The sequence below is a fragment of the Oryzias latipes genome, chromosome 15, assembly GCF_053564925.1.
Source record: "Oryzias latipes strain Hd-rR chromosome 15, Olatipes_Hd-rR_3.1".
Taxonomy (NCBI): Eukaryota; Metazoa; Chordata; class Actinopteri; order Beloniformes; family Adrianichthyidae; genus Oryzias; species Oryzias latipes.
This window is the reverse complement of record NC_136251.1, coordinates 22,045,108-22,068,840: the sequence shown is the minus strand read 5'-3', so window position 1 is coordinate 22,068,840 and position 23,733 is coordinate 22,045,108. Positions and strand designations below refer to the sequence as shown.

The 23,733-nt window shown below is 40.0% G+C and overlaps 1 protein-coding gene across 4 annotated transcripts; it reads right to left on the bottom strand.

The window, feature by feature from the left end:
- Positions 1–2: 2 nt before the first annotated feature.
- On the bottom strand, positions 3–23,733 carry slka (STE20-like kinase a). Of its 4 annotated transcripts, XM_011484400.3 has the most exons (20): positions 23,068–23,733; positions 20,287–20,451; positions 17,590–17,638; positions 17,014–17,163; positions 16,351–16,423; positions 16,026–16,220; positions 15,786–15,867; positions 15,544–15,675; positions 13,747–14,907; positions 13,545–13,675; positions 12,382–12,505; positions 11,974–12,153; positions 10,704–10,796; positions 9,490–9,561; positions 4,669–4,798; positions 4,291–4,415; positions 3,318–3,512; positions 2,965–3,090; positions 1,545–1,658; positions 3–1,460 (listed from the first exon to the last, which is right to left on the bottom strand). In XM_011484400.3, the coding sequence occupies exons 1-20, from the start codon at positions 23,215–23,217 to the stop codon at positions 1,314–1,316; spliced, it is 3,594 nt and encodes a 1,197-aa protein (XP_011482702.1). In that variant the 5' UTR covers positions 23,218–23,733; the 3' UTR covers positions 3–1,313. The 4 variants fall into 4 exon arrangements, with proteins under 4 accessions (XP_011482702.1, XP_004077392.1, XP_011482704.1 ...); XM_004077344.4 differs by lacking the exon at positions 9,490–9,561; XM_011484402.3 differs by lacking the exon at positions 10,704–10,796.

Below are 23,733 nucleotides of genomic sequence, written 5' to 3'. Positions count from 1 at the left end.
TATTTTTTGGCACTTTTTGACATTTTGATAGTTTATTTCAAAAAACAGGTCCATCCAAAGTTTCAAACTATTTACAGGAAAATAAAATCAATTTATAAAGACACATTTGTTCCGACATCCGACATGTGTTAAATGATAAAAAAAGAAAAATCAACATCCTGTCTGGTAACAGAAGCCAGCGTTCATTTGAAAGGTTCAGTCCATCAACATGCACTGAAAATAAAACTCAAAAGGTTATTAAAATATAGCTGGGTGCTTTATGTTCACACATATTTCTAACAGTTAATACCCTGGAATTAACCTCAGCATGAAGAACAATTACAGCGTCGGAAAAAAGGGTATGGAAAACTTGATAAAAGCTTTTTTAAAAACAAAAAAAGTGGTTAAAAAGGCAGGCAAAAATATAGAAATGGTTGTGTCAGCTGTGAATTCAAATAAAGTTTTAGTGAGACAACATTTACAACTGCATAATTTTCCTCTTGCGTGGCAAAAACAGTGCAAATCAACAGCTTTACATTCCATTAGAACTTAGCGGGAAATCACTTTTGTGATGACGGTGCTCCAAATGTCCCAAAGATTTAAAAAAAAAATTAATTCAATAAAATCCATCTAAACTTTGAACAGAAAAGGGTGGAGTTGCAGGACAATCAAAGGACCTAATGTATCAATAAATAAACATATTTTTTTGTCAAATCATAAAACTAAAAGGGTCTTGCTGAGCATTTGTATAAACCTTAAATGTACCGAGCACAAAACACAGCATATTAATTTGAATGCGCGACCTTAACTGACTCGTGACGACGCTACAGGGAGCGCATGGAAAATTGCACAGCCGTAAAACAAAAAAAAATCCTACAAAAATCTTTGAAGCCTTTTTTTTTCCTTCAGTAAGATTGACCCTGCATGCAGTCAAAGGGATTTCCAGTAAAAGGCTTTCTATCAGTCGAAGACAAAGGCTTAGACATCATTGTGGCTGTGAGCACAAATGATATTCAGTTATCCGAGTGCAAACTTTCAAAAGAGGATGCTTTTAGTGCGAGCAGCAGAAAACACAGGGAAGGGTCCAAAAGCAAAAACAAACAAACATGAGGCACTGGAGATCGTTTACACTGTGCGTACGGCTTCACCTAAACGACCATTACAACTTGCTCAAGAAGGTGCAAAATACATTAGACGTTTCCCAGCAAGCTGAGTAGAAACCGCGGTGATGCGTAGGCACGTCATGCTCGCTGATCGTGGAACGGAAACGGAAAACTTGAAAGAAGTTGTCCCACTAGGAAGTCGGCGAGCACAGACAGAGTCTGACAGGACTGCTAGGAGCCGGAGCTGTGCAGGTTTGGTATTGGGTAAAACTTGGATACTCGACTCTGGGTGGTGGGGTTAAGGCATTCCGACTCCCCGCTCATCTTGAAGAAGACCTCCTGCTCCTGGAGTTTCCGTGTGAACTCCTCCTCCAGGGCCTGCGGGGGGCAGCGCATACAGACAGGATGGAGGGATTTCCAGGAGACGTGAATTTTTCAAATCAAAGTGCAAAGTGAAGATACCTTTTTCCTGGGTCTGAGCTTTTCTCTCCACTCCTTTATCTCCTGGCTGTGCTCTTCATCCAGCTCCTTCAGCTTCTGAGTCTCGTGTTCGATCAAAAGATGGCATTTTTCATTCTTGAAAAAAGTCAAAATGAGCAAAAGTTTATCAGTAAAACATATCATTCCCATTTGCAATAGTGTAATAATATCAACTGATAATAATCAGTAGGCATTTTATCTTTGTTACTTAATAAATATTCTGCATTTGGGCTGGTTGAGTATTAAAGTCCCACTCCAATCCTCTTTTGATCTAATGTCAAAGCGTTCCCAGTGGTCTTTTCCTCATGATTAGGTTTTCTAGGACACAGTTTCTGCAGAGCGGCAGGAATTCATTAGAAATTCGCCTGTTGTGGGCAGAACCGTTAACACGGAGCAACACTGCCCCCACTTCCTTCCCAGTTGCTGGGAGCTTGTGGCCCACCCAGTGTATTTTCTACATCACAATTAAACTCTTTTTCAAACAACATTTTTTTCGTCTGCTCCTGATTCACAATAGTTTAAATTAAAAATAAATATTTAAAAATGCAATTTTGAGCTAAATTTTCATTTATATACATCCTCCATCATTAGAAAAGCCACAAGAACATGTTAAATGTTCAAAACACCATTTAGGATTAGAGTGGATCTTCACCAACTTTAAATGGAAACAAAAACAAACAAAAAAGTTGAGGAAACCGTAATACGGGTGGGATTAAACACGGACACTTCTTTCCACTTCCTTTCAAGCAAATTAATCAAACTGTTTGACAGGCATATCTAATAGATTCAATGTGTCATACGTGTACTGCATATATGTACTTTTAGTATAAATAGGTCCATTAGGACTAATTATAATGTCATGAAGATTGAATTATTTTCTTTTATCTTCTAATTAATTTATGAATTAATAGAATAAAAAGATTATTGCTGGAATTGCTTGAAATTACCATATTTTTCAGAGTATAATGCATGTTTTTAACTTAGAGGAATGCCACCTGCATAGTTTAAAATTAAAAAAAATAAAAATAAAATAACTGATGTTTGGTATTTTCCCACTAACAACTGCTAGAGGGCACTGTAGGTGTCTGTATCAATATTTGCTGCTGAAATCAATGCAGAAGAAGAAGTCCTACTTAGTTTTTCGCCTTTCGGGCTTACAGTTTTACGGGCTCGGTGGAATTGTTTGGAGGCGTCACACTTAACTTCAAAAAGTGCGACTTATACTTCAGTGTATCTTATATGTGGTTTTTTCTTCTTTATTTTGCTGGAACTTACAGTGCGGACATAGCAAGTTATAGTTTTGAAAATAGGGTAACGTGAGTGAGTGAGTGAGTGAGTGAGTGAGTGAGTGAGTGAGTGAGTGAGTGAGTGAGTGAGTGAGTGAGTGAGTACTGGCTGGTACCTGCAGCTGCTGCAGCTCCCTAACGTTTGAGTCACACTGCAGCTGCAGATCTCTCATCTGGTTCTCGTGTTTCTGTTGCTGATGGAGTCTCTCGTTCTTCTGCCTCTTTTCCTCCTGTACGGCAAACTGGAAGAAAAACACAAAAATAAAAATAGCTAAGGCTGCAAAGATTCTGAAAGTGTTCTGATAAGACTGAGGAAAAACTCATGAGTTTTGTTTTGTGGAAAAATGGCCCCCTACTTAACAAATTGGTTTCAAAGAACGGTTTGTACTTTAGGCTCAACTTAAAGAGCATATGCCACAGTGATGGTAAAAACCCTGCTTCCTAAAATCAAAGGAGAAGCAGTTTGCACCAGTTTGATCCGTTCCCTCTCCTGCTCTGGGGTGATGGCGGCTGTGGCAGTGATCCTGAGGCTCTTCTTATACATGGCCATGCGCGTCTTGGCATCGCTCCGCTGGATTTTGGGTAAACGCGCTTTCTCCTGAGCCTGTTTGTTCTTCAGTTCTTCAATAAGGCGCTGGTTGTAGCGCTGCATCTGCTCCATTTCCTGATAGACAAAAACAGAGATTTGGGTTATGGAAATTCTAAAGACATTTTATGGTATTTGGGTTTTTTTTCTTAGATTTTTCTTGGTTCTTAAGGTTTTTTAAAATCATTTTTCTTAGGGGTTAAAGTGTGTGTATGTGCCAAGACACACACTTGATTCTTAAATTTAAACCTATTCCATTAAAACTGACTAAAAAAATACCACATTCCTCTGAATGGATGCTTGACATGTTCACATGTTTTTCAATGTCCACTAGATGGAGCTGTTACCTTTTCTCTTCAAAGCTAAATTTCCCAATGATGAAACTTTGTTTCTCGTTACTGCAACCATTAAGTTTTCTATAAATATGAAGTCTTTAAAATGTTTTAATATTAGTTAAAATATATAAGTTTCAAAATTTACATTTATATTTCAAAGAGCTATTAAGAAAAATATATAAACAGCCAACGTTTTCCCAGCAGCTTTAAGATTTTAAATGAATTGAAAAAAAAAATCAATATAATTCGAGATAAAATCCAGACACAATTAAAAGAAACTTGCTGGTTTGTTGATAATACTTCTTTGGACACTATGACAAAATGAAGAAAGAAATTGAAATATTTCCCAAGCCAGTGGTGTCAAACTGATTTTTCCAGTTGTCCCTGCTCCATCTAGTTCCGATTACCTTGATCGGGTGTGTTTCACTAAAAAGAAGCTTAGGCAGGTGAAAAAAAACAAAACAAAAACATGACAGTAAACCCTGCAATAGCAGGGAATCAAACATATGCAGTCCTTTTACCTTCTCATGCCTCTTTAACAACTGATGTCTCTGCATGAAATACTGGTCTTTCAGCTGCTGCTTCAGCAGTTGGTGTTTCTCCTGCAGGTGGCGCTCCTCTAACTCCCACATGGCCGCCTCTCTCGCTGCAAAACACGAGTGCACACAGAAACATATCACGTATGTGTACGAAACAGACGCTTGTTATTCTTTGTGACGTGTTTTTAAAGGGAAGACACAGAAAACACAAGCTGGGCAGGCTGTTAACACGGCCCCCCAGACGATTTTAAACACTTGGTAGACAAATGGAGAATCACTCACATTGCTCTACCATGACAGTCAGTTGTATAAAATCAAAGCAGAAGATATGCTCTGTTTTTCTTTTGTTTTTCAAACTACCTCTCATCAGCTGCTGTTTGTGGTTGAGGCAGTCTCTCTCAATAGTGGCGATCTCCAGTTTGTGCTGCTGGATGATTTTCTTTAGCGCTCCGTCCAGCTCTTGCTGTTGCTTTTGGAGGAACTCCTGCTCCTGAGGAGCCACAAAGAGGAGAACCAGTGTGAGGAGACGACACAGCTGCTTCAGCAGGGGGCAGTAAAGAGCCCAAAATGCTGCAGTGCAAATGAATTTCAGACATTTGTGAAATAAAAGTACGCCATTTCTTCATCCACTTCAAACAACACATAAGGGATGTAGGGATGGGTATCCTCAAAGTGTTGAGTCACTTTACTGCCAATACAGAAAACTATGAAGTTAAAACTTTATTATTAAAATTACAGAATTAAAGACACAAATGTATTGACAGTTTTAACCAAGGATGCCCCAATTTGTTATCATAATAACAATGGCAACAAGAAAAATAAAATTATTTAGAAACGTCATTGCGGCTGGAACGCCGTAGAAAAAACGGAGGCGGAATTAATGTTCAGGTTTGTTTCCTTCTGACCTATTTATTCTGTTGCACAGTCTTGTATACTACATTTGAAGAGTGTATAAAGTGAGTGGCTCAAGACACGACATCAAATAACACGCCAATTCTTAGGGTGGATGAATTTCAGCTCTTAATCCTAAAAGTTTGAGGCCTCCATAGTAAGTTAAATGTACACAGAACCTTTGCCAGCATATCAAATCCATGCTAGCAACATTTCTAGCAATTGCTAATGCTCTGATTTACAATCATGATTAATGGTTTCACTTTTTACTGACCAAAATCGCTTCTTAAGACACACTTCTACAAATGTGAAGAACGAGCTTCACTGTAACACTCAATGTGGCGTGACGAATATAGGATATCTCTCCCTGTAATATAACATGTTTGTAGACAAAATTGAAAAATAAACTCTAAATAGTGAAAAAAATATATTTCTAATGAACTACTGCAGCTCTACAGAAACCAAGTCCCAGAAAAGAACACAGGTTTATGAATTATGACTAAAAACGCTAAAAACGCTTTTAAAATAGATGAAATGATAATCAGAGTGGGGCTTTAAGACCAAGTGGGACTGAGCGATTGGATAAAAGCAGAAAATGATCCCAACTTATCCATGACATAATAATCAGGAGATCCAGTGTCTCAACAGTTTATACTAATAAACAAAATTGTGCAAAAATAGGTAAGTTACTGATTTATTTAGAAAATAAAAATAATAAACATTTGACTTGCTACAAAGAAAATGTTTTAAAACCCTTAAACGTCAGCTTTGGGTTTCTGCCCTCAAGGCAATGGTTTAAAAAACAAATAATCAATATTTAAACAAATTCTTGCCATATCTGAACATAACGTTTGAACAATAACAGAAAGGAATACATTCCGGTGTGGGTACCGGATGTTCTCGGGTTGACGGATGTTCTCGGGGTCCTTCAGGGTCCTTCAAATGAGTTATATCACTAGACGAGACATCACGTGGTTCCTCATGGGAGGAGAGCACCGCCATCTTGGTAAGGTCAAGTTTTGAAGACCAAATCACTTTTATAACATTTAATAAAGAGCTCTGTTTTTGCTTTCAATCACTTCATTATATGAAAAAGAAGAATGGCTTGAAATTGCTTAGTTTTGTTCAGAAATACAAACTTCACGAGTACCCCTAACTTAACTAGTATTAGACTACTCAGATTTTTTCTATGTTCCTTTATTTTATTTTACTTGTGTTTGTATTTATTTGTGTGTTATGTTCATTGTTTCTTTTTTTCCCCTCTTTTGTTTATTTTCTATGTCAATATGTTATATTTGGCAATGGTGACTGATCTTCGAGGCAATATTGATTACATCGTTATTGTTCGTTGTTAACGTTAATGTCATTGTTAATGTATGATACCGCAATTGTCAATAAAGTTTTTAAAAAAAACTTCGCGACGTTAACTCATTGGTCGTGGCAACTTACAGCCAATCAAACAGTGTGACGTCATCATTGGTCGAAGGACCCTGAAGGACCCCGAGAACATCCGGCAACCCGAGAACATCCGGTACCCACACCGGGACAGATCTCCAGTCTTACTAAATCAGTTGTAAAAATACAGCATTTTGTCAGATTGTCTTCTAACATTCAACAGTCTTTAGTGCCTCATAAAAGTGATCTTGAAAAACAAGATCCAGTTAAACCAAGCAGCTTAATTATAAATATGTTTATATTTGATTAATTCCACATGTCTGCTTCCAGCTACACCATTGATCCTGAAGCTTAATGGTACTTAGAGACCATCAGCACTGGAGAAGCAGTTGTGTTGATACCCATCCCTACAAAGAGGCCACTTCATCTGGACTCAGAAAGGATCATGGATGACAACAATCCACGGTGGAAATAGAGAAAGAAGGAAAAGGTCTTATGGACTTTTATGTAAGACAATAACTACATGTACAACAACGCTGTCCAGAGGCCAGGCCAGCACAGTAAATGTCGAAACAAAGAGGAGTTTAACAATTCTTGGATTAAGATCAAGGAGAAAAACAACAGAGTCAGACAGTAAAGTTCAAAAACTACCATTATTTATGATCAAAACAGACACTAAGAAAAACAACAACAGGTATTGACTACAACTGGGTATCACCAATAATTCCTGGATCGATTTGATTAGGTTCCCCACAGCCTGGGTGGATTCGATTCTCGCTTTTGTCGATTCTTTCGATCCGCTTACATGGTTTACATATTTAGACATATTTGTATAGATACCTTAATAATCTATAAATGTTTTGAAAATATTCATATTAATCTGATACAGTTCAAATACATAAAATGTATTAGAGGAAAGAATAAACCAATGAGATTGTTAACACCATATAGTGTTACATTGTGTTACATGGTTTCTCAAACGGAGAAGCTAGGTGGAGCTCGCGCTATAGCATTATACTTCATTCCAGAAGATTTGAGCACAAACTGTGCTTTAGACCACAAATGGTTACTTAAAAAAAACAAAAAAAGTCTCCTTAAAAGAGTTTGGAAAATTCCAGCCTGTAAGTATATAAAGCTTTCTATTTAGTCAGCAATGCATGTTTAGGTTGAACAAGCGTTAGCATTAGCTGTTCTATGCAAAATTCCTAGTGGACTTTGACTTTATTGCTGTTGTGCATTAGGTCACCGAAAAGGAAAGCATAAAAGATCAATCTCTATTTTTATGGATCGATTATTGATTTATTAAGTTTGGATTGATTCCCATCGATAAATCGATTTTTATCAACCCAGCCCTTGTTTTGACAGCAAGCAGTCTGCCAGATTTCCCTTTGACATGACTATAAAACAAACTTAAAGATCCACTCCGATCATCTTTTGATCTATTGTAAAAGCCGTCCCAGTTGTCTTTTAATTACGATGGACATTAAAAATAAAAAAAATACCTGTTATATTCTAGGACACGGTTTCTGCAGAGCAGCTGTAGTTCATCATAAATTCGCCTCTGAGTTTTAGACAGGACTGTTGACATGGAGCAACCACACCCACCCCTCTCCTGTCACCACTCTGTTTCTCTCGCTAGCTTACAGCCTTTCACACTCCCAAGCTAACATTACCGGTGCTACAAAAACAGCTATCAATACTGAAGCTATACAGTCATACTGTTTTGAGCCAGACGCCAGTTCAGATGTGGAAAACAAAGACGTACACGGATCAAGTCGTCTATAATCAGATGCATCAATCAGAATGGAGCGGAGCAGGGAGCTTGTGGCACGCCCAGAGTATTTTCTATGTCACAAATACAATCTTTTTCAAACATCCGATCCTGATTCACAACAATATGAATAAAGAAATATTCAGAAATGCTATTTACAATTATTTTTCTTTATACATGTTCTCCATCATCAGAAAACATGTTAATTTCTTTTCATACTTGTATTTAACTGTTGTACATATTTTTGATTATTTAAAGTATTTTTCACCTTTTTTTTTCTCCACTTCAAGGCGGCTACAATTTCATTGTATAAATATGTACAATGGCAATAAAGAATTCTGATTCTGATGACATCAAAGACACAATTTTCAACGGAGTCTATAATGCAACAGTCTGTCACAGGGATAAAAAATAAATAAAAGAAAAATAAAAATAAAAAAAGAGGCCAGGAAGATAAAGAAAAGTTGCAGGTTTCTAAGAATAATGCAAAAAATAATCTTGAAACTAGATTAATTTACCACATTCTTAAATAAAATAACATCTGTATCATTCAATATCAGGTGAATTGTTATTTTATTTCTGATTATTGCCTTCTTCCTACCATCAATCATAAGTCTGTGCTACTCTGACGTGCTGAGACAATCCATTCTCCTTGACATGGTTTTCCTACAGAATAGCAAAAGAATGCCACACTGGTATTCTACCATCACCCGCTCTGCACTGTGAACAACTGGATGTTGGGTACAGACACGGATCCAGACAGAAGCGGATCAACGACGGCGCCAACACTGGACGTACCAGACTCCACCCATTTAAAACAAACAAAGCTGCAAAGAAATGCGCTGACCAGATGTGGGACAGGTGTGAACTGGTGTAGGAAGAAATACTGAACATGAAAAGAGAGGAGAGGAAGTCACCCCACAAATACAGTGATAAAAACAGCAACGACAACAACAACAAGCACAAAATGCCCGGTGCTGTTGGTGCTTGCATGTGCAGCTCTAAAAGTAAAAGTGAAGCACCACAAACGTCATTTAACTTGACACACATCTAATTATGGGCCAGAGATGGAGAGAAACTGAGGGGGTGGATGGAGGCGAGAGGAAGGGGGGGGGGGCACTTACATCCTGCATCTGAGCGTTGAAGAGTGCGCATGAAGATAACTGAAAAGACTGTATCATAACCTGGGCCACTGCCTGCGGAGGAGAGCACACAGCGCACTCACCCTGATCAGTGTCAGACAACACACAGCAGGCCGACCAACCCCCACACACACACACGTACAAACACACACTGAAACACAACACTCCCTCCATTCCTTCCTGCGCAACAAGCTATTCAGCTATTGAGGGGGGTGTTGGTAAGTTCGAAGCGTACGGCGCCATTCTGACCAAATGTTAGGAGGAAGGGAATTTAACTTAAAAAAAGCAGCATTTACAGATGAGTCCACAAACATATTCATTCCATTTTCATTCTGTTAATACCAGAGAATGCACTGAAAAACTACATTTAATGCAAATGCCGTCGATGATTAACAGAAAATGTTAATAAGCGTTAAAAAATGTTCTCAAATCGCCTCAGTTAGGAGAGAACCCTGAAGGGATTCAAATGGATGAATGTTTGCATAACTAGGTTAGAGTTAACTCTGTGTTAAAAACCAAACATTGTCCTGAAATAAAGACTGATTTTTTTTTTTTACAATAAAGGGGTGTGGCCTACCAACAAACTCACCCCTGATTGGCAAAAAAGGTTCCATTGAAATTTTGACTCAGACCGGCTCCAACACGGCGGAGTCCATATCGTGGAAAAAATGGCGACTGAACTGACTTCATTTGGTTGGAGCCAGAAGTAAACCATTTACCACTGGTGAGGTCACACTCACTGGGTCCAATTCTCATATTCAATGAATTGGTCCTGACTGGCTGTAGCCCATTGTCAATCTATCTCCTCTGTGCTGAGTTTCTTGTAAAGAAAGTGCTCAGTGAGGGCTTTTACAGCCTTAAAACATTAACAATTAAAGTAAAAAAACAAAACAAAAGATGACTACTTTGCAGACTTTAAAAACAACTTATTAAAATGTGTATATAAAATTGTACGTTTTCACTGTGGGAATGTGTTTGAGAAACATTTAGTTTGACAAATGTGAAAGTTCTTGTGAATCATAGAAAGCATAATAAAGAAATTGGGTTTGTTTGAAAGTGGAGCGCAGCTGCAGACTGCCGGGTTTTGTTTGTGCGCGTGCGCACACGACAAGTAAAAAAAGAAAGAATAAAAAGGAAAACAGAGAAAGTCTGTGTAGGACTTGCAAAAAGTAAGGCATAAAAGAGTTGCTCTTTACCTCAACCGTCTTGAGGAGCGACAGGTCTTCCTTTACACGTTTCAAGAGGTCTTGTCTCATGTTTTTGGGGGCCTGTCCGACCTCCTTAATGGCCTACAGTGCGTGAGTATGCAGACACGGGTTGATGCAAACTGTTCGAGAAGGAAATCTAACAAAGCTGGGCAACGGCGGGGCGCATGCATAGCCTGGATTGAGCGGCAAGAGCTCCAGCATCCGTCCACCAACAGGTTTAATGTCAGCATGCTTCATTTCCACAATCTGCATTTGAAGTTTCATTAGGATAAAAAACTTCACAGCCCATCAGAGCTGTCAGATTCAACAGCCTGTGTTAGATTCAAGTCAAAGGAAACCTTTGGATGCCACCAGACGTTAGTCTCAACAACGCCTTCACCGCTTAATTGATTCCCGCACCCATAAGTATGATCATTAGAGCCTCAAAAACAATAAAGAGAATTAAAAGAAAGTAACTGATTTGAAACTGTTTGGCAATTAATTCTGAGTTTTACGTCTTTGCTTCAAGAGGCAGACTTTCCTGTAATCTTTTGTTGCTGGAAAACTGTTACTCAACCTTTAAAGATTGCATAAAATCTGTCCCCCTGGAAGCAAAGTGTGGGAGTGAGCGTTTTATCATACAATCCCAAATCAGTTACTCTGATGCAATACTCGTCTTTTTAAACCCACAGACACCCAACACCTCTCAGAAAAGTCATACATGTCCGACCAAAGCCACCACACGCACTCGAAATGAGACAAAGTTAGTTTAACACACATTTAAGAACATTTTTGAAACAACAATGAGAACATTTTAATGATGAGAAGAGGCCTGAAGTGACATAAGCCAATACAGACACCTGCGATCAGTCTGTGACCCAGAATGAGGAAAGCACAGATCAACCTCCAAAAAAAACAGAAAAAAATAGGAAAAAGAAGGCAAAGCTGAAAATCTAAAACCACATCTGAAAACACCAAGCAAAGCATCAAAAGGATTCTAGCGAGCAGGAAAGACTTGAAAAGAGTAGAAACTGTTTTTTTTAAAAAGAATTTAGAAATCTAAAGTGAACTCAATGTTCAGAACACAGAGGAACAGAGAAACATGGTTCAGCCTGCAAGTTGCTATCTATTGTACTCCCGTTCTACAGGACAGAGCAGGAGGAAAGATAAGGAAGAAACAATGAGATACCAGCAAGGCTTTGGATCACAAGCTCAGAAATGTCATGCAAACAAAGCCAAAAAGACCAACTGCAGGCCCTCCCCCCATGCGGGACCCTACCTCTTTCTTCCGGTTTTTCATCATGTTTTGGAACTTGGAGAGCTCCTTTTCTTGATCGGTTTTGATGCGCTTGGCTTCGTCTCGGAGCCGGTTGGTGTGATCCTGTTCCAGGCGTTCGATGGTCTGCTTCTGCTTCTTCTCTAGATTCTCCACCTCCTGGTCGTATTGACGCTTCTTTACCTACATAAAAAACAAAGCAACAAGAAACAAAAATTGGATTTGAGACATGATGTGGAAACTGATGTTTAAATGTCAACAGAAATCTTCCAGTACAAAAGTAAATCTAAAAATAAAAAGAAACACCCCACCCACTTAGGTCTTTCATGATTATTTTCTCACCCCATTTCGCAACGCGGCAGCTCACTTTTGAGTTTGGAAAAGCAAAAGTAGCCACCCAAATGGACTCACAGTAGTTTCTTGATCAAAGCGTCGGTAGATCTGCTCTCTCTGCTGCAGCAGCTTGTTGCTCAGCTGCTGCTGGGCCCTCTGCTCCTCTTTTTGAAGAAGACGCAGCTCTCTTAGCTCCTGACGCCTGAACACAAACCAGAAACCCCACATAGTCTCCCTATATTTACTTCCAATGACAGAAAGTGATATTATTGCCCTGTTCTGATTCAAATCCATCCTCTGGAAACAATATTTGATAAATTTATGTGCTTTTACATTGTATTCAAACACAGCAAACAAATCAAACAGTTTCTGTACAGAACCAAGTCTTAAGGCCTGTTCACACCGGGACGAATTTCGCCGGCGATTTTCGCCGACGTTTAACGCCTCGTGACTAAACAAAGGGCACCAACGAGAGTGTGCACACCGACGCGAAAAAACGCGACGCGTTAAAGCGTCAAAAAAAAAAACGCCTCGGGTTCGTTTTTTTTTTTCGACGCGTCGCGTCGAAATCTACTCGACCAATGAGAATGGCGCTTTTGCTCACGTGTCTGGAGCTTCTGAAGTTACAGTAAAACACAACTTGGGGGCGCTCAAACACAAAACTGCCTTGCTGAGCACACATACCAGCGAAGAAGATAGACGCCAAGTAGCGTCTACACTGCCGCGAAGCAATAATGACGGACATTCTAAAATATCCCCGAACCAAGCACCAGTTGGACCTACTGGTGCTTGAAATATTCATGTTTTCGTTGTTTGATTCTGACAAGCGTGTAAATACTTGCTCTCTTCTTCTGAGTGAAAAGCGACTTTAAGAAGCGTAAAGTTGCGCAGCGCCACCTTGTGTACAGGAGTATTTCTGTTTTACATTAAGCGCCATCTAATGTCAGGGAATGAAATTGCATGTTCACTCCACTCATCGTCAGCGAAAATCGCCTGGGTGTGAACACAAAAAACGTGGCGAAAAACGCTGGCGAATAACGCCTGGCGAATATTCGTCCCGGTGTGTACGGGCCTTTAGCTTGGAAGATGGCAGTAACAATGCCGAATTAATCATGGCAGACGACCCATCTGGTGTTTTTAAAAGCTGTGATAGGAAGAGAAACTATTTAAGGCAGGGTTGTTAAATGGGTCACGTCCCATTTAGACTGACAGAGTGTCAAGCAGATGGGAGGCAGGCGCACCTCAAGAACCTCATCTCCTCATTCTTGGTGTCGTTATCCGTCACTATCTTTGACGTCGTCACGCTGACCTCCACACCGTCCACCATAAATTTGCGCGTCTTCTTCAGGGTCTTCTTCTGACGTTTCGATTCCTACGCAAATAAAAGAGGCTTTCAGAGTTTGTATGATCTAGCTTGGTGAGCTCTAGATGACTTTTCACTACCTGCAAAGAGACAGATCCTCCTTCTTTGCTTTTGGACAGGAAGCTGGAGATGGACAGATTGAGGTCGAGGCTGTTGCCGTCAGCAGCAGAGCTGCTTCCTGAATCCGAGTCCTTCTCCACGTCTGACTTGATGACAGCGGGGCTGCCATGCTCCGTCTTGGTCTCTGAATCCGTTTCACTCTCTTGGACAGAGACGGCATCAGGGACAGAGCTGTTGTCTGCTTTCTCCTCATCTTTAGCAGTCTGCTCTGAATCCTGAGAGCTTTCTATCCCTTGCTCCTGCAGATTAGACTCCTCTGTGACTAGATTCTTACTTTCTGGTTGTTCTGGCTCCTTGGAGGCTTCCTCCTTTGGCGTCTCCTCTGAATGACTTAAGCTCCTGTTCTCTACAAGATCATCAGTGGAGGACTCATCCACACTTAATGTCGTGACTTGATTTCCCTCTGCTTCTGTGACATATTCATCCATCTTTTTATCTCTGCCATTAACCATGCCTTCTTGAATGTACTCTGTCTCATCTGGTTCCTTGGTTTCTTCTTCCACCTGTGGCACCTTCTCTGATGTGGTTTCTGTGGTAGAAGTCATGTCATTTGCTTCATCTTGTGATTCTAGAGATTTTTCATTGTCCATTTCTTGTTTTTCCTCTTGTTTCACATCCTTTGGTTCCTCTTCATCAAGTACTTTAATTGCATCATCCCCCAATTTCTTCTCATCCGTCTTCTTCTGCTCCATGTCTCTACTGTCCACCTTATCCACTGCTTGTTGATCGTCTGTGACCAGTTCTGGGGAATTCACCTTTTCTCCAGGTGTTTCTAGCTCCAAAACTACATCCCCATCTGTGACCTTTTCTGCTTGATCCTCCTCTGCTTTAGGCTGCATGGAATCTTGGGATATAAAGTCCTTGCTGTTCTGGCTCAGACAAGAGGCCAGGTCTTCATTACTGGCATCAGACACCTCATTGAGCTTCTCCTCTTCATTCTTATCTACTTCACTCGTTCCAAGTCCTTCATCAGAAAGCTTATCACTGGCCCTGTCCTCTGTGCGCTCAGCTTCCGTCGTTTCTGTAACAGATTCCAGAGTTGGGGGAGTCGGTAGAGCTTTGTCATCTTCTGAACTGGCAACGCTGACATCTGATGGCACTCGCTTGTGGCCAGGAGCCGCCTGAAACCATCAGTGGAAAAGGTTTAGTTTCTCGGAGGCCCAAAATCGACTCGAATAAACATTTACTTTAATCCTTGGTACACACCGAGCATGTGATGCACATTCAAGATCATGCTAAATAAGCATTCTTAAACACAATTTTAGCATACAGTGTTCACACTGGACTGTTGCTACCTGATACTAGTGTGTGTACTCACAGTTGGCAGAGGCTTTGTGCAAAATGTCAAAGTGGTGCAAATCTTGCTCTAAGCTTTTTTTCACAGCTCTATTCTGATATATCAAGACTTGGCATCAAACAATTCTGGTCAGACACAAACAGCAATTCTTCATTTCTCCTTCATGATCCATTTTCAAATGGTTGGCACTTCCATGTAGTGGAAAGGGCGCCATCTTTACGTCAATACCAAATCTGATTCTCTGACTGGTCAAAGTTCAACGGGTTTAACTTTCAACGCCTATTCAACGGTTGCACGTTTTGCAAGTAAAGCCTGAAACCGGACTTAAAAACTTGTGAATGCGTAGAGCCTGAAACGTGTTCTTACATAGACTTTTCATTGGAAGTGGTCACTTGAACACGCGTTTCCCAGCCTGCTGTGAAAGTAGCATAAATGTGTTTAAATGATTAAGAGCTTTCACCATAGGTGTGTCGGGCTCTTCCTCCTCTTCATCTTCTTTGCTATCCTCAATCTCCTCTGTGACTTCTGCTTTGGCCTCAGCGATAAGCTCTAAGAGGGGTCTGCTGTCAGATACACTGCTGACAAAAGGATGCTATGCAGAGAGGAAAAAAAGAACAATATGTTGGAGAATAACTGCATTTTTAACAGTTGGCAAAACAAAACTTGGGGATAATAGTACATTTATAAAAAGGTGCAGCTCACCTGTAGGAGCTGTAGCGGGCTCCACCTGTTGTCTACATTCTTGTCAAGTGCTTTCCGTAGAAAGTCGCTGAACTCTGGAGACCTTTTAAGAATAAATGCAATAAAAGGTTTGCAATGGCCTGTAAAAACTCTGCTTTTAGGGTTCTCCTTTCACCTCTTTCCCCACACAATAATAAAACTTCAAAACCTGAAAAAGCTCCCAGAAATCTCTATTTAATGAACACTAGCACAGCATCTCACCAGCGAGAGGGCTGCATGAGAGTGGGAGGCTCAGACTTGGCTATTTTCAGTAGCACTCTCATGGGATTCATCTCATGGTTGGGCGGTTCAACCTGTGCCATCTCGATCAGGGTCACCCCCAGCGACCAGATGTCGGCTTTGTAGTCGTACGGACGGTCTTTCGAAGTTTCGCACATCACCACCTCTGGAGCCATCCTAAAACAATTCAGTCAGGCTGTCATGAAGCAGGTCTTGGAGCAACAAAAAGTGTATTTAACTGAAACACAAGTTCCAAGCACCAACGACGAAAGGGGTAGATGGCTTTTTTTTAGGCCGTATGACTCACCAATATGGAGTACCGATGAAAGAAACCCTTCTCTGTAACGTCTTGGTATTTTTAGCAGACACTCCAAAGTCAGCTGAAAGTAAAAAGTGCTTCTTTCATTACAGAAGTAAGCTAAATCTTCTCGATTTACCAACTTGATCAGTAAAAAGTCAATATAAACTACACCAATACCCATTTTGGAGCCTTCTCCTAAATCTGATCTCCAGAATGAATCACAACATTCTCAGGTTCTCATACGTCCTTCAATAGATCTCTTATCTATGTCAGAGTATCCTTTTTCCCTTTGCTTTTTAAATAGAATGGAAGATCAATTAAATCCCTGACGCCCAGCTTGGTGATTATTGTTTGCCAGGCTCCTCCATGGCCCTCTGCCTACAAAACATGAATCACCAAGGAGCAAGCAGCTATTGATGCTACAGCAGCTACGTGAATACTTCACTTGTGGAATTATATAACAACTCCTGTATTTAAGTGATTTAGTCAGTGAGAAACACATCACTTTCCTTTTTTTTTTTTACTTTCTGAACTTGATGACACATAAATGAGTCATTATAGTGTCCTGGTTTGCAGGCTCTCCGTTTCTGCAAATGATCGGAAAATGGCAAAAAAGAAAACAAAAAAACAAAACAAAACTCCTCTTCTACAAGGAGGGAGATGCTTTACCAAGTTTCACCTCTCCATCTAAAGACAGGAGGATGTTTCCAGCTTTCAGGTCTCTGTGGATGATCTTCCTCTCGTGGAGGTAGACCAAAGCCTCCAAGGTCTGCTTACACACCACTCGGATCTGGGGCTCGGTCAGGGGTCTCTCCAGTTCTGTGGGGCAAGTATCAGGCTATTAACAAGACAGGGCCATCTGGATGCATTAAGGCTAAACATGACTCTCTTTTGGTATCCAATAGCAACCAGAGGACAAGCCCCACCTTTCTTTGCACATGCAGTAAAACAATACCAGACAAATCTATACCAGTCAGAACAATGTCCTTCTTCAAGGTTCACAGCAAGACACACATGGGAGGCTACAGGCTGGATGGACCAAGCAACCCTCGAAACATGAGCTAGGATAATTACACACTTGGAAGGGCCTCTCATACCCAGGATAAAGGGGGGGGGGGGGGGGGGAATCCCACAGTCAAGGCTCCAGGACAGAATAAAAAAGAGCTGGCACACAGTTCTGGAGCAAAGAGAGAGAGCCCAGCTTTATGGAGTTGTTCCATTTTCCTCACTGAATGAGGGACTTACCCAACATGATGGCATCAACCGCTCCACCAGCACAGAACTCTATCAGAATCTGAAAAAAATGATGAAGTAATGTTCCGTTTAACAGTTAAAGCTCGAGTTACACACAAAAGCTTCACTGTGTGGCCTTTTCTTTAAAAAAGAACTAGAATTTTTACAAATATGTAAAAAAAAAAAAATACAAATCTTTTCATACAAAAGAGGTTCATCTGATACTTAACTGAGAATTTGTTGAAGACAATCACAAGCTTTGAGCTGCACATTAAAATGTATTGCTTTAAAAAAATAAAATCATTCTTGAACACTAATTTGTTTTATAATAAACTTTCTACATTTAACAAAAAAACTGAATTAACAGATACATCATCTTTGTGTACAGGGCTCCAGACTAACTTTTTTCATTCGGAGCACTGTGGCCCCCAACTGAAAATTTTAGGGGCACAACCAGAAAATTTAGGGGCGCATACCGTAAATCAACATTCTAACCAAATCTACTAATTTCCACTGTATTATGAATAAATACTTTAATAATAGATGCAGAAATTACAATGTGCTGTTTCTAATTCAGTGTCACATTTTAATCTGCACTTTTGAAGATGCAACAACAAGGTAAACTGACAGAAGAAGGTAAACTGTAAAAGAACGGGCGATGTTCACTGGATATCAGAACAATCGATACAGATACCCGAGATCAGAGAGGGGCTCAAAAACTGATGGAAATTTATCTTGGTGACACCAAACAAGTGCAGCCAAGACGCACAATAAGCATGTTTGAGATCACCCAGGTGGACGCAACGCTGTTCAGATCTCCTGGTGTGTGACATATATTTTTGTTTTTGCTCCAAAATCACCTGTCAATCATCACAAAAATATCAGGAGAAAGGGGCGGGAGCAGCAAGGCCCCAACCAACCGAACGCAGCTGGAAATTTAGTACTGAACTGACTGAAAGCTGCCCTATGACTACAAAACAATGCATTATGGGACATGTGTCCTGATGGTTTTTGTAGTTAAGTGAGAAATTGAAATAATTTAAAATACCAATTGATTAAAAATAGGCTACATCCATTACAAAACCTTCAAATAAATGTAAAATATATAATAACACAGATCATACTAAGGGGGAGAGGAATATTAAAACTAAATTGAACTGAATTGAACTTCAACTTCCTGTTCTCCTTCAGTCTCGCTGCAGATTCGTGTGCGTCATTCATACAAACTGGCAGGACGCATTAAAATTAAACTTTCATTTCAAGGTGGGGGCCACAAATAGCCCGCGGACTGCGAGTTTGAGACCCCTGCTGTAGACTCTGGCACTGGTACACCAGCCGCAGGTCGGAAGAGCGAATCAATTGTTCGCTTACTCATAGCTCAGATGCACGCACAGGTTGTGATGATATTTGTCTCCGTTTCCTTCCCACAGATGTTTACGCGCGCTCGATTATCTTTAGGCCCCTCCCCCTACACGCATTTTAGCCACTTACGCGAGTGTGTGCTCTCGTCTCATGAGTATGTGTGCGAGTTTGTGTGTGTGTTTGCGTGCGTGTGCGCTCGCGTCTCATTGATTATTTCATTGATCATTGACTTGCCCCTTCCACGTTTAATGTATAAAAAATACGGAGGATGGGGGAGGCAAATTTACTGGTCGCACATGTGCGACTGGATGTAAAATTCAGTCGCACACTCTCAAATTTTGGTCGCAAAATGCGACCAAATGGTCGCAGTCTGGAGCCCTGGTGTACGTTTAAATCTGAGAGCTTTGATTTGTTTATTTTGTTTGCACTGGTAGCATTGTTTTTCTGTGCCTGTGTGTGCTAATGCCTCTTAGCCAGGTCTCTCCAGGGACTTCCTGGTCAAATAAATAAAAAAACAGAAGATTTGTAGAAAAGAAAAACTTTTTTTTGCATAGATTCTTGATTTTATAAGCCAAAACACAAAGGTTGTGCCTTTAGCTGCACAGAAATAAATCATTAAACCAGTTTAGTTTGTTGCTATGCTTCACATTGTTTGATTCTATAAAAAAAAGAAACATCTCAAACTGAGCACCGCCCTCTATTTAAGGACTCAAACAAAGAATACCTGGAGTGGTCATACCTGTTCTTCATATTAATAGTAAGACACTCTCACTTACAGTGTGTATTAGGATTCTTTATGGGTTTACAAAATGTCAAGCAAATAAAGTTATCCATAAAATAACTTAAAAGCCATTTAAGAATAAATAGGCTGCACATAAAACACACATGCACCTAAGCATACTTCATCCTGCTTAAACACAGGGCCAAGAAGTCCGTGCAGCTCTGAATTATTCACCAGCACTTTCTCCAGCCACAAAAGTGACTCCATTATCTTCCTATAGTTGTGACCAGTCCACAAGGGGCAGTCACATGACACCACCTGCCAAGTCCTAATAGCTCTGGGGCCTCTGAGCCCACAGGGGGGAGATCTGTAGGATAGGCTTTATGTGTGCGTACTCAACATATTCATTTTTGCTCAGAAAATTATCAATATGAAAAATCTATTGCATTTCCTTCTTCTTGTGTAGAGTTTATGTCAAAAAAGTGCTTTAAAATCACTCAAAATATCAAACGTGTCGCTTAAGAAGAATTTAAGCATCTCTGGTTCACCGTCTTCCCGTTTCTTTTTTTATCCTTAGAGGATCTGGCAACAAATGTTTCTCTCACTAAAGGCACAAAATGACTTACCCAAAGTTTGGCTTCAAAATAAAAGGCATCCAGCAGTTTGACGATGTGAGGGTGGTCACAAGAGGCCAGAATGTCAATCTCCACCATGTAGTCCTCCAGCTCATCTTCTGATTTTGTATCGATGACTTTAGCAGCTGCAAGAGTCCCGTTCTGTTTGTTCTGAGCCTGAAACACATTTAAAAAAGGTAAGCAATCTTTTATTTTATTCTCCACATAATGACAGAAATAAACCAGAAAAAAGGACACAGTGATTGGTTGAACATTTGGGGTAATACTTCTTTTTTTCTATATTACATTACACAACATTTAACCTGCATTACTTTGTGAGAGAGGTTAAAAGAGGGATGCATATTGATGAATACTAGAAAAAATTGCTTTAAAAAGGAGGACATTTATAAAGAAAATTAAGCTTAAAATAGCATTTCTGAGAATGTCTTTATTCAAATTGTGAGGTGAGCAGAAAAAAAACAATGCAGTAAATAAAAGCTTGTAAGTGTGACATACAATTACTACGGCAAGCCATGAGCTCCCTGCTGTGCACTATTCAGACGCATCTGCATGTAGACAACTAGATCCATGTATCTGGCTCCAAACTGTACGGCTGGATAGCTCCAATATTGATCATTTTAGTTGCACCAGGTGAGCTTGTAAATAGATGGGTGACAGGAAGTGGGGACGGGCTTCCTCCACCCCCATATTTCAGCTGCAATTTTTTCTATGTACTAATTCCAGTCAGCAGAATGTATGTCCAAGAAAAATTGAAAAAATTTCCTTTTTGTGGCTAAAAACAAGATAATCATGACAAAAAAAACAAAATAAAAAACACTGGGAACACTTTTAGAATAGATATAATGTAGATTGGAGTGGGCCTTTATAGACACAAAACAATCTGTCACCTATTGTGACAAAACCGAGATTATAAATCCCATTTTCTTTCCCTCTTTTTTCCCTCCTTTCCCTTTGTAAAATGCACACCTCGGGGTCAAACCTAAAGTTATAGGTTTCACATTTAGTGGGTGTGTTTGTCCAAATTAGGGTCCAACACAGACAATCGCAAAGTGCCCAAAACGCCCAGAGGGAAAAAAGGAGCTGCAAAGTTATTTTAAGGCCAGCCTTGGACCCAGTGTTTATGGAGACCAACTCAATGTCAGGGAGTTGAGGGAAAAAAGAAAAGGGAGGGAGAGTTAACACCAACGGTCTGCGTCAGATCCTATTTGCACATTCGCCGTGACACACGCCTTCCCCTCACGCTGGTTGACATCTGTGTGACAGACCACTGCTAACACATACGCTGATTTAATGTCAGCTTTAGAAAGCCATCACTCTCCCTTTATTGACAATTCAACTGCCTTTAGGGAGAAAACAAATCTGACTTTAGGGAGTGTCATTACCTTTAAAGACGATCCAAATCCAGATTTCTCATTGAAAATAAGTTAACCACAAAGATTCAAAATAAAAAGGAACAGCACATTTATTAATGACTCCCTCTATAAAGTGATTGTCTAAGTAGTTTGTTTTGTTTTGGGGACCTAAAGATGACTCACCTCTTGTCCATGAAGCTGCGATACAGACCATGCTTTATGAATCAATGAATGAAAACCCTCTGTTTGTCTTTCTTCCTTTGTTTCCCACTAAAACAGCTGATTCACACCATAGTCAGATCACAGCCACCACACCTAAATGAGACACCCAGTGGATGGCTGAGAAATGCCTCGGCCTAAAGGGAATAACATGACCCTATGAAAACAAATTCTCTCAATAGTTAAACGGTTAACCAAACAACCAACTAAGAGGACTTGAAAACAAATGAAGGCAAATAGAGATTCAAATGGGCTTTTAACTGCAAAAACTGGATCACAAAGGTGGAAGGAAGGAAGGGAGGAACTACAAGAGGCGAACGGAGAGAAGCCATTTCACAATCAATTACAACATCATATATTAACTCAAAACATGAAAGCCTTCATAAGTTTATAAAAACTAAACTATCCTGCTTAGCTTAACAGTTATAGTTGGTTTTTTTTAAACTACATCAAACCATGTTTAAAAAAATTCAAAAAGCTCATTTAAATGCAGAAATGTCATACAAAGGTAACTAAAAAAAGATGAGTCTACAGGTTTTATGGTTGCAGATTCATAATAATAATTTCTAACTATATATAGTGAGTCACCATGTTGTCTTTCAAGGCAGGATTGTGTTGTGCCATAAATAAGCTCTATGTAAAATATGCAAAATATATATGGAGCCAACTGTTTTGTAATTGTAAACAGACTAATGGCTTCATTGTTTGCAGAACTTTTATTTTAACCTCTTGTATTGTAACCTTGTACAAAAAAGTGTAACATTATCACCAATTTTCTTTAAATGTCAAACAACTTTGGAAAAGAGTGACTTCAATGGCTTTTCTGTGGAAAGGGTGAGTTGGGGTTCAAATCTGAAAATAATGCGTTAGCAGGGCATGTTTTTGACCTCAAAAACAACGCACGCGCCTGATACTTCCGACCTAGCTTGTGAACTCTCGGTTGCAACAGTGAATTCCACCTTCACAGGATAACAACCAAGAGTCTGAACGAGTTAGCAGCCATATAAACCTATTGAAAGGAAAATAGAAGTTGCTAGAGAGCTTAACGAAAGACGAGGCCTGAGGAGCTGTGCACGAGCTGTCATTTCAAGCTTAAGGTTTTCTTGTGACGTCCACACGACGCAGTTTGAGTCACCAAGCTGGACATGTACACCAAATAAATTGATTTTTTTAAACCACAACTTAAAACACATTAACTCACCTTGAAGACTTTCCCAAAAGCACCATCTCCCAGCTCCCCAATGATTTCCCATATCTCCTCTGGATTGGCATCTCTGTGCACGTGCTCATACTGCTTCTTCTTTTTGTCGGGCCCTAACTTGAATATCTTGCGAAAATTAAAGAAGGACATCTTTTTTTTTTTTTTTAGCTAAGAACTACAAAGCGGCGGATGAGAGTCTGGTTATTTCCGCCTTGAAAAAAGAAAATAGCGGTTCCTCCCGACAAGGAGCTCAAAATATGGCTATGGTATGGGTTTAAGCATGCAGGTGTTAAACAACAGCTGACAGGCAGACGCTGAAGCCATTCAGCTATGAAAATGTCAATTAGAACTTCCCTTAGTCACAAGAATCACACCATAGCTAGCAGCCTTCACAGGACGGTAGAGCTAGAGGTGAGGGATACGGAGAGGAGGAGTTCGCTGTTTGTTAAAGCTAACGTTCCGTTTTGGTCCTTTTTTGGCAGAAAAGGGGGGAAAAATCAAGTTAAAAAGAAAATTCTGACAATATCATCAAATCCGAACTAAAACACCGCATATTCCAGGATTCTTGAGAGGAAAAAAGGGATAATCATCAGACCTCATGCTTTGCCTGGCTGAGCACACAGAAGTTGGCGGACCAAAGTCAAGTTTTGTTTTTAGCTCAACTAC

What these genes read in the sequence shown, in the direction of transcription:
- slka (XM_011484400.3), bottom strand. Translation starts at nt 23,217, where the DNA reads ATGTCCTTCTTTAATTTTCGCAAGATATTCAAGTTAGGGCCCGACAAA. An exon ending in CTCATGCAGCCCTCTCGCTG is followed by an intron (nt 15,868 to 16,025) that starts GTGAGATGCTGT and finishes TATTCTTAAAAG; the next exon opens with GTCTCCAGAGTTCAGCGACT. An exon ending in TGTTAAAGAGGCATGAGAAG is followed by an intron (nt 3,513 to 4,290) that starts GTAAAAGGACTG and finishes TTTGTCTATCAG; the next exon opens with GAAATGGAGCAGATGCAGCG.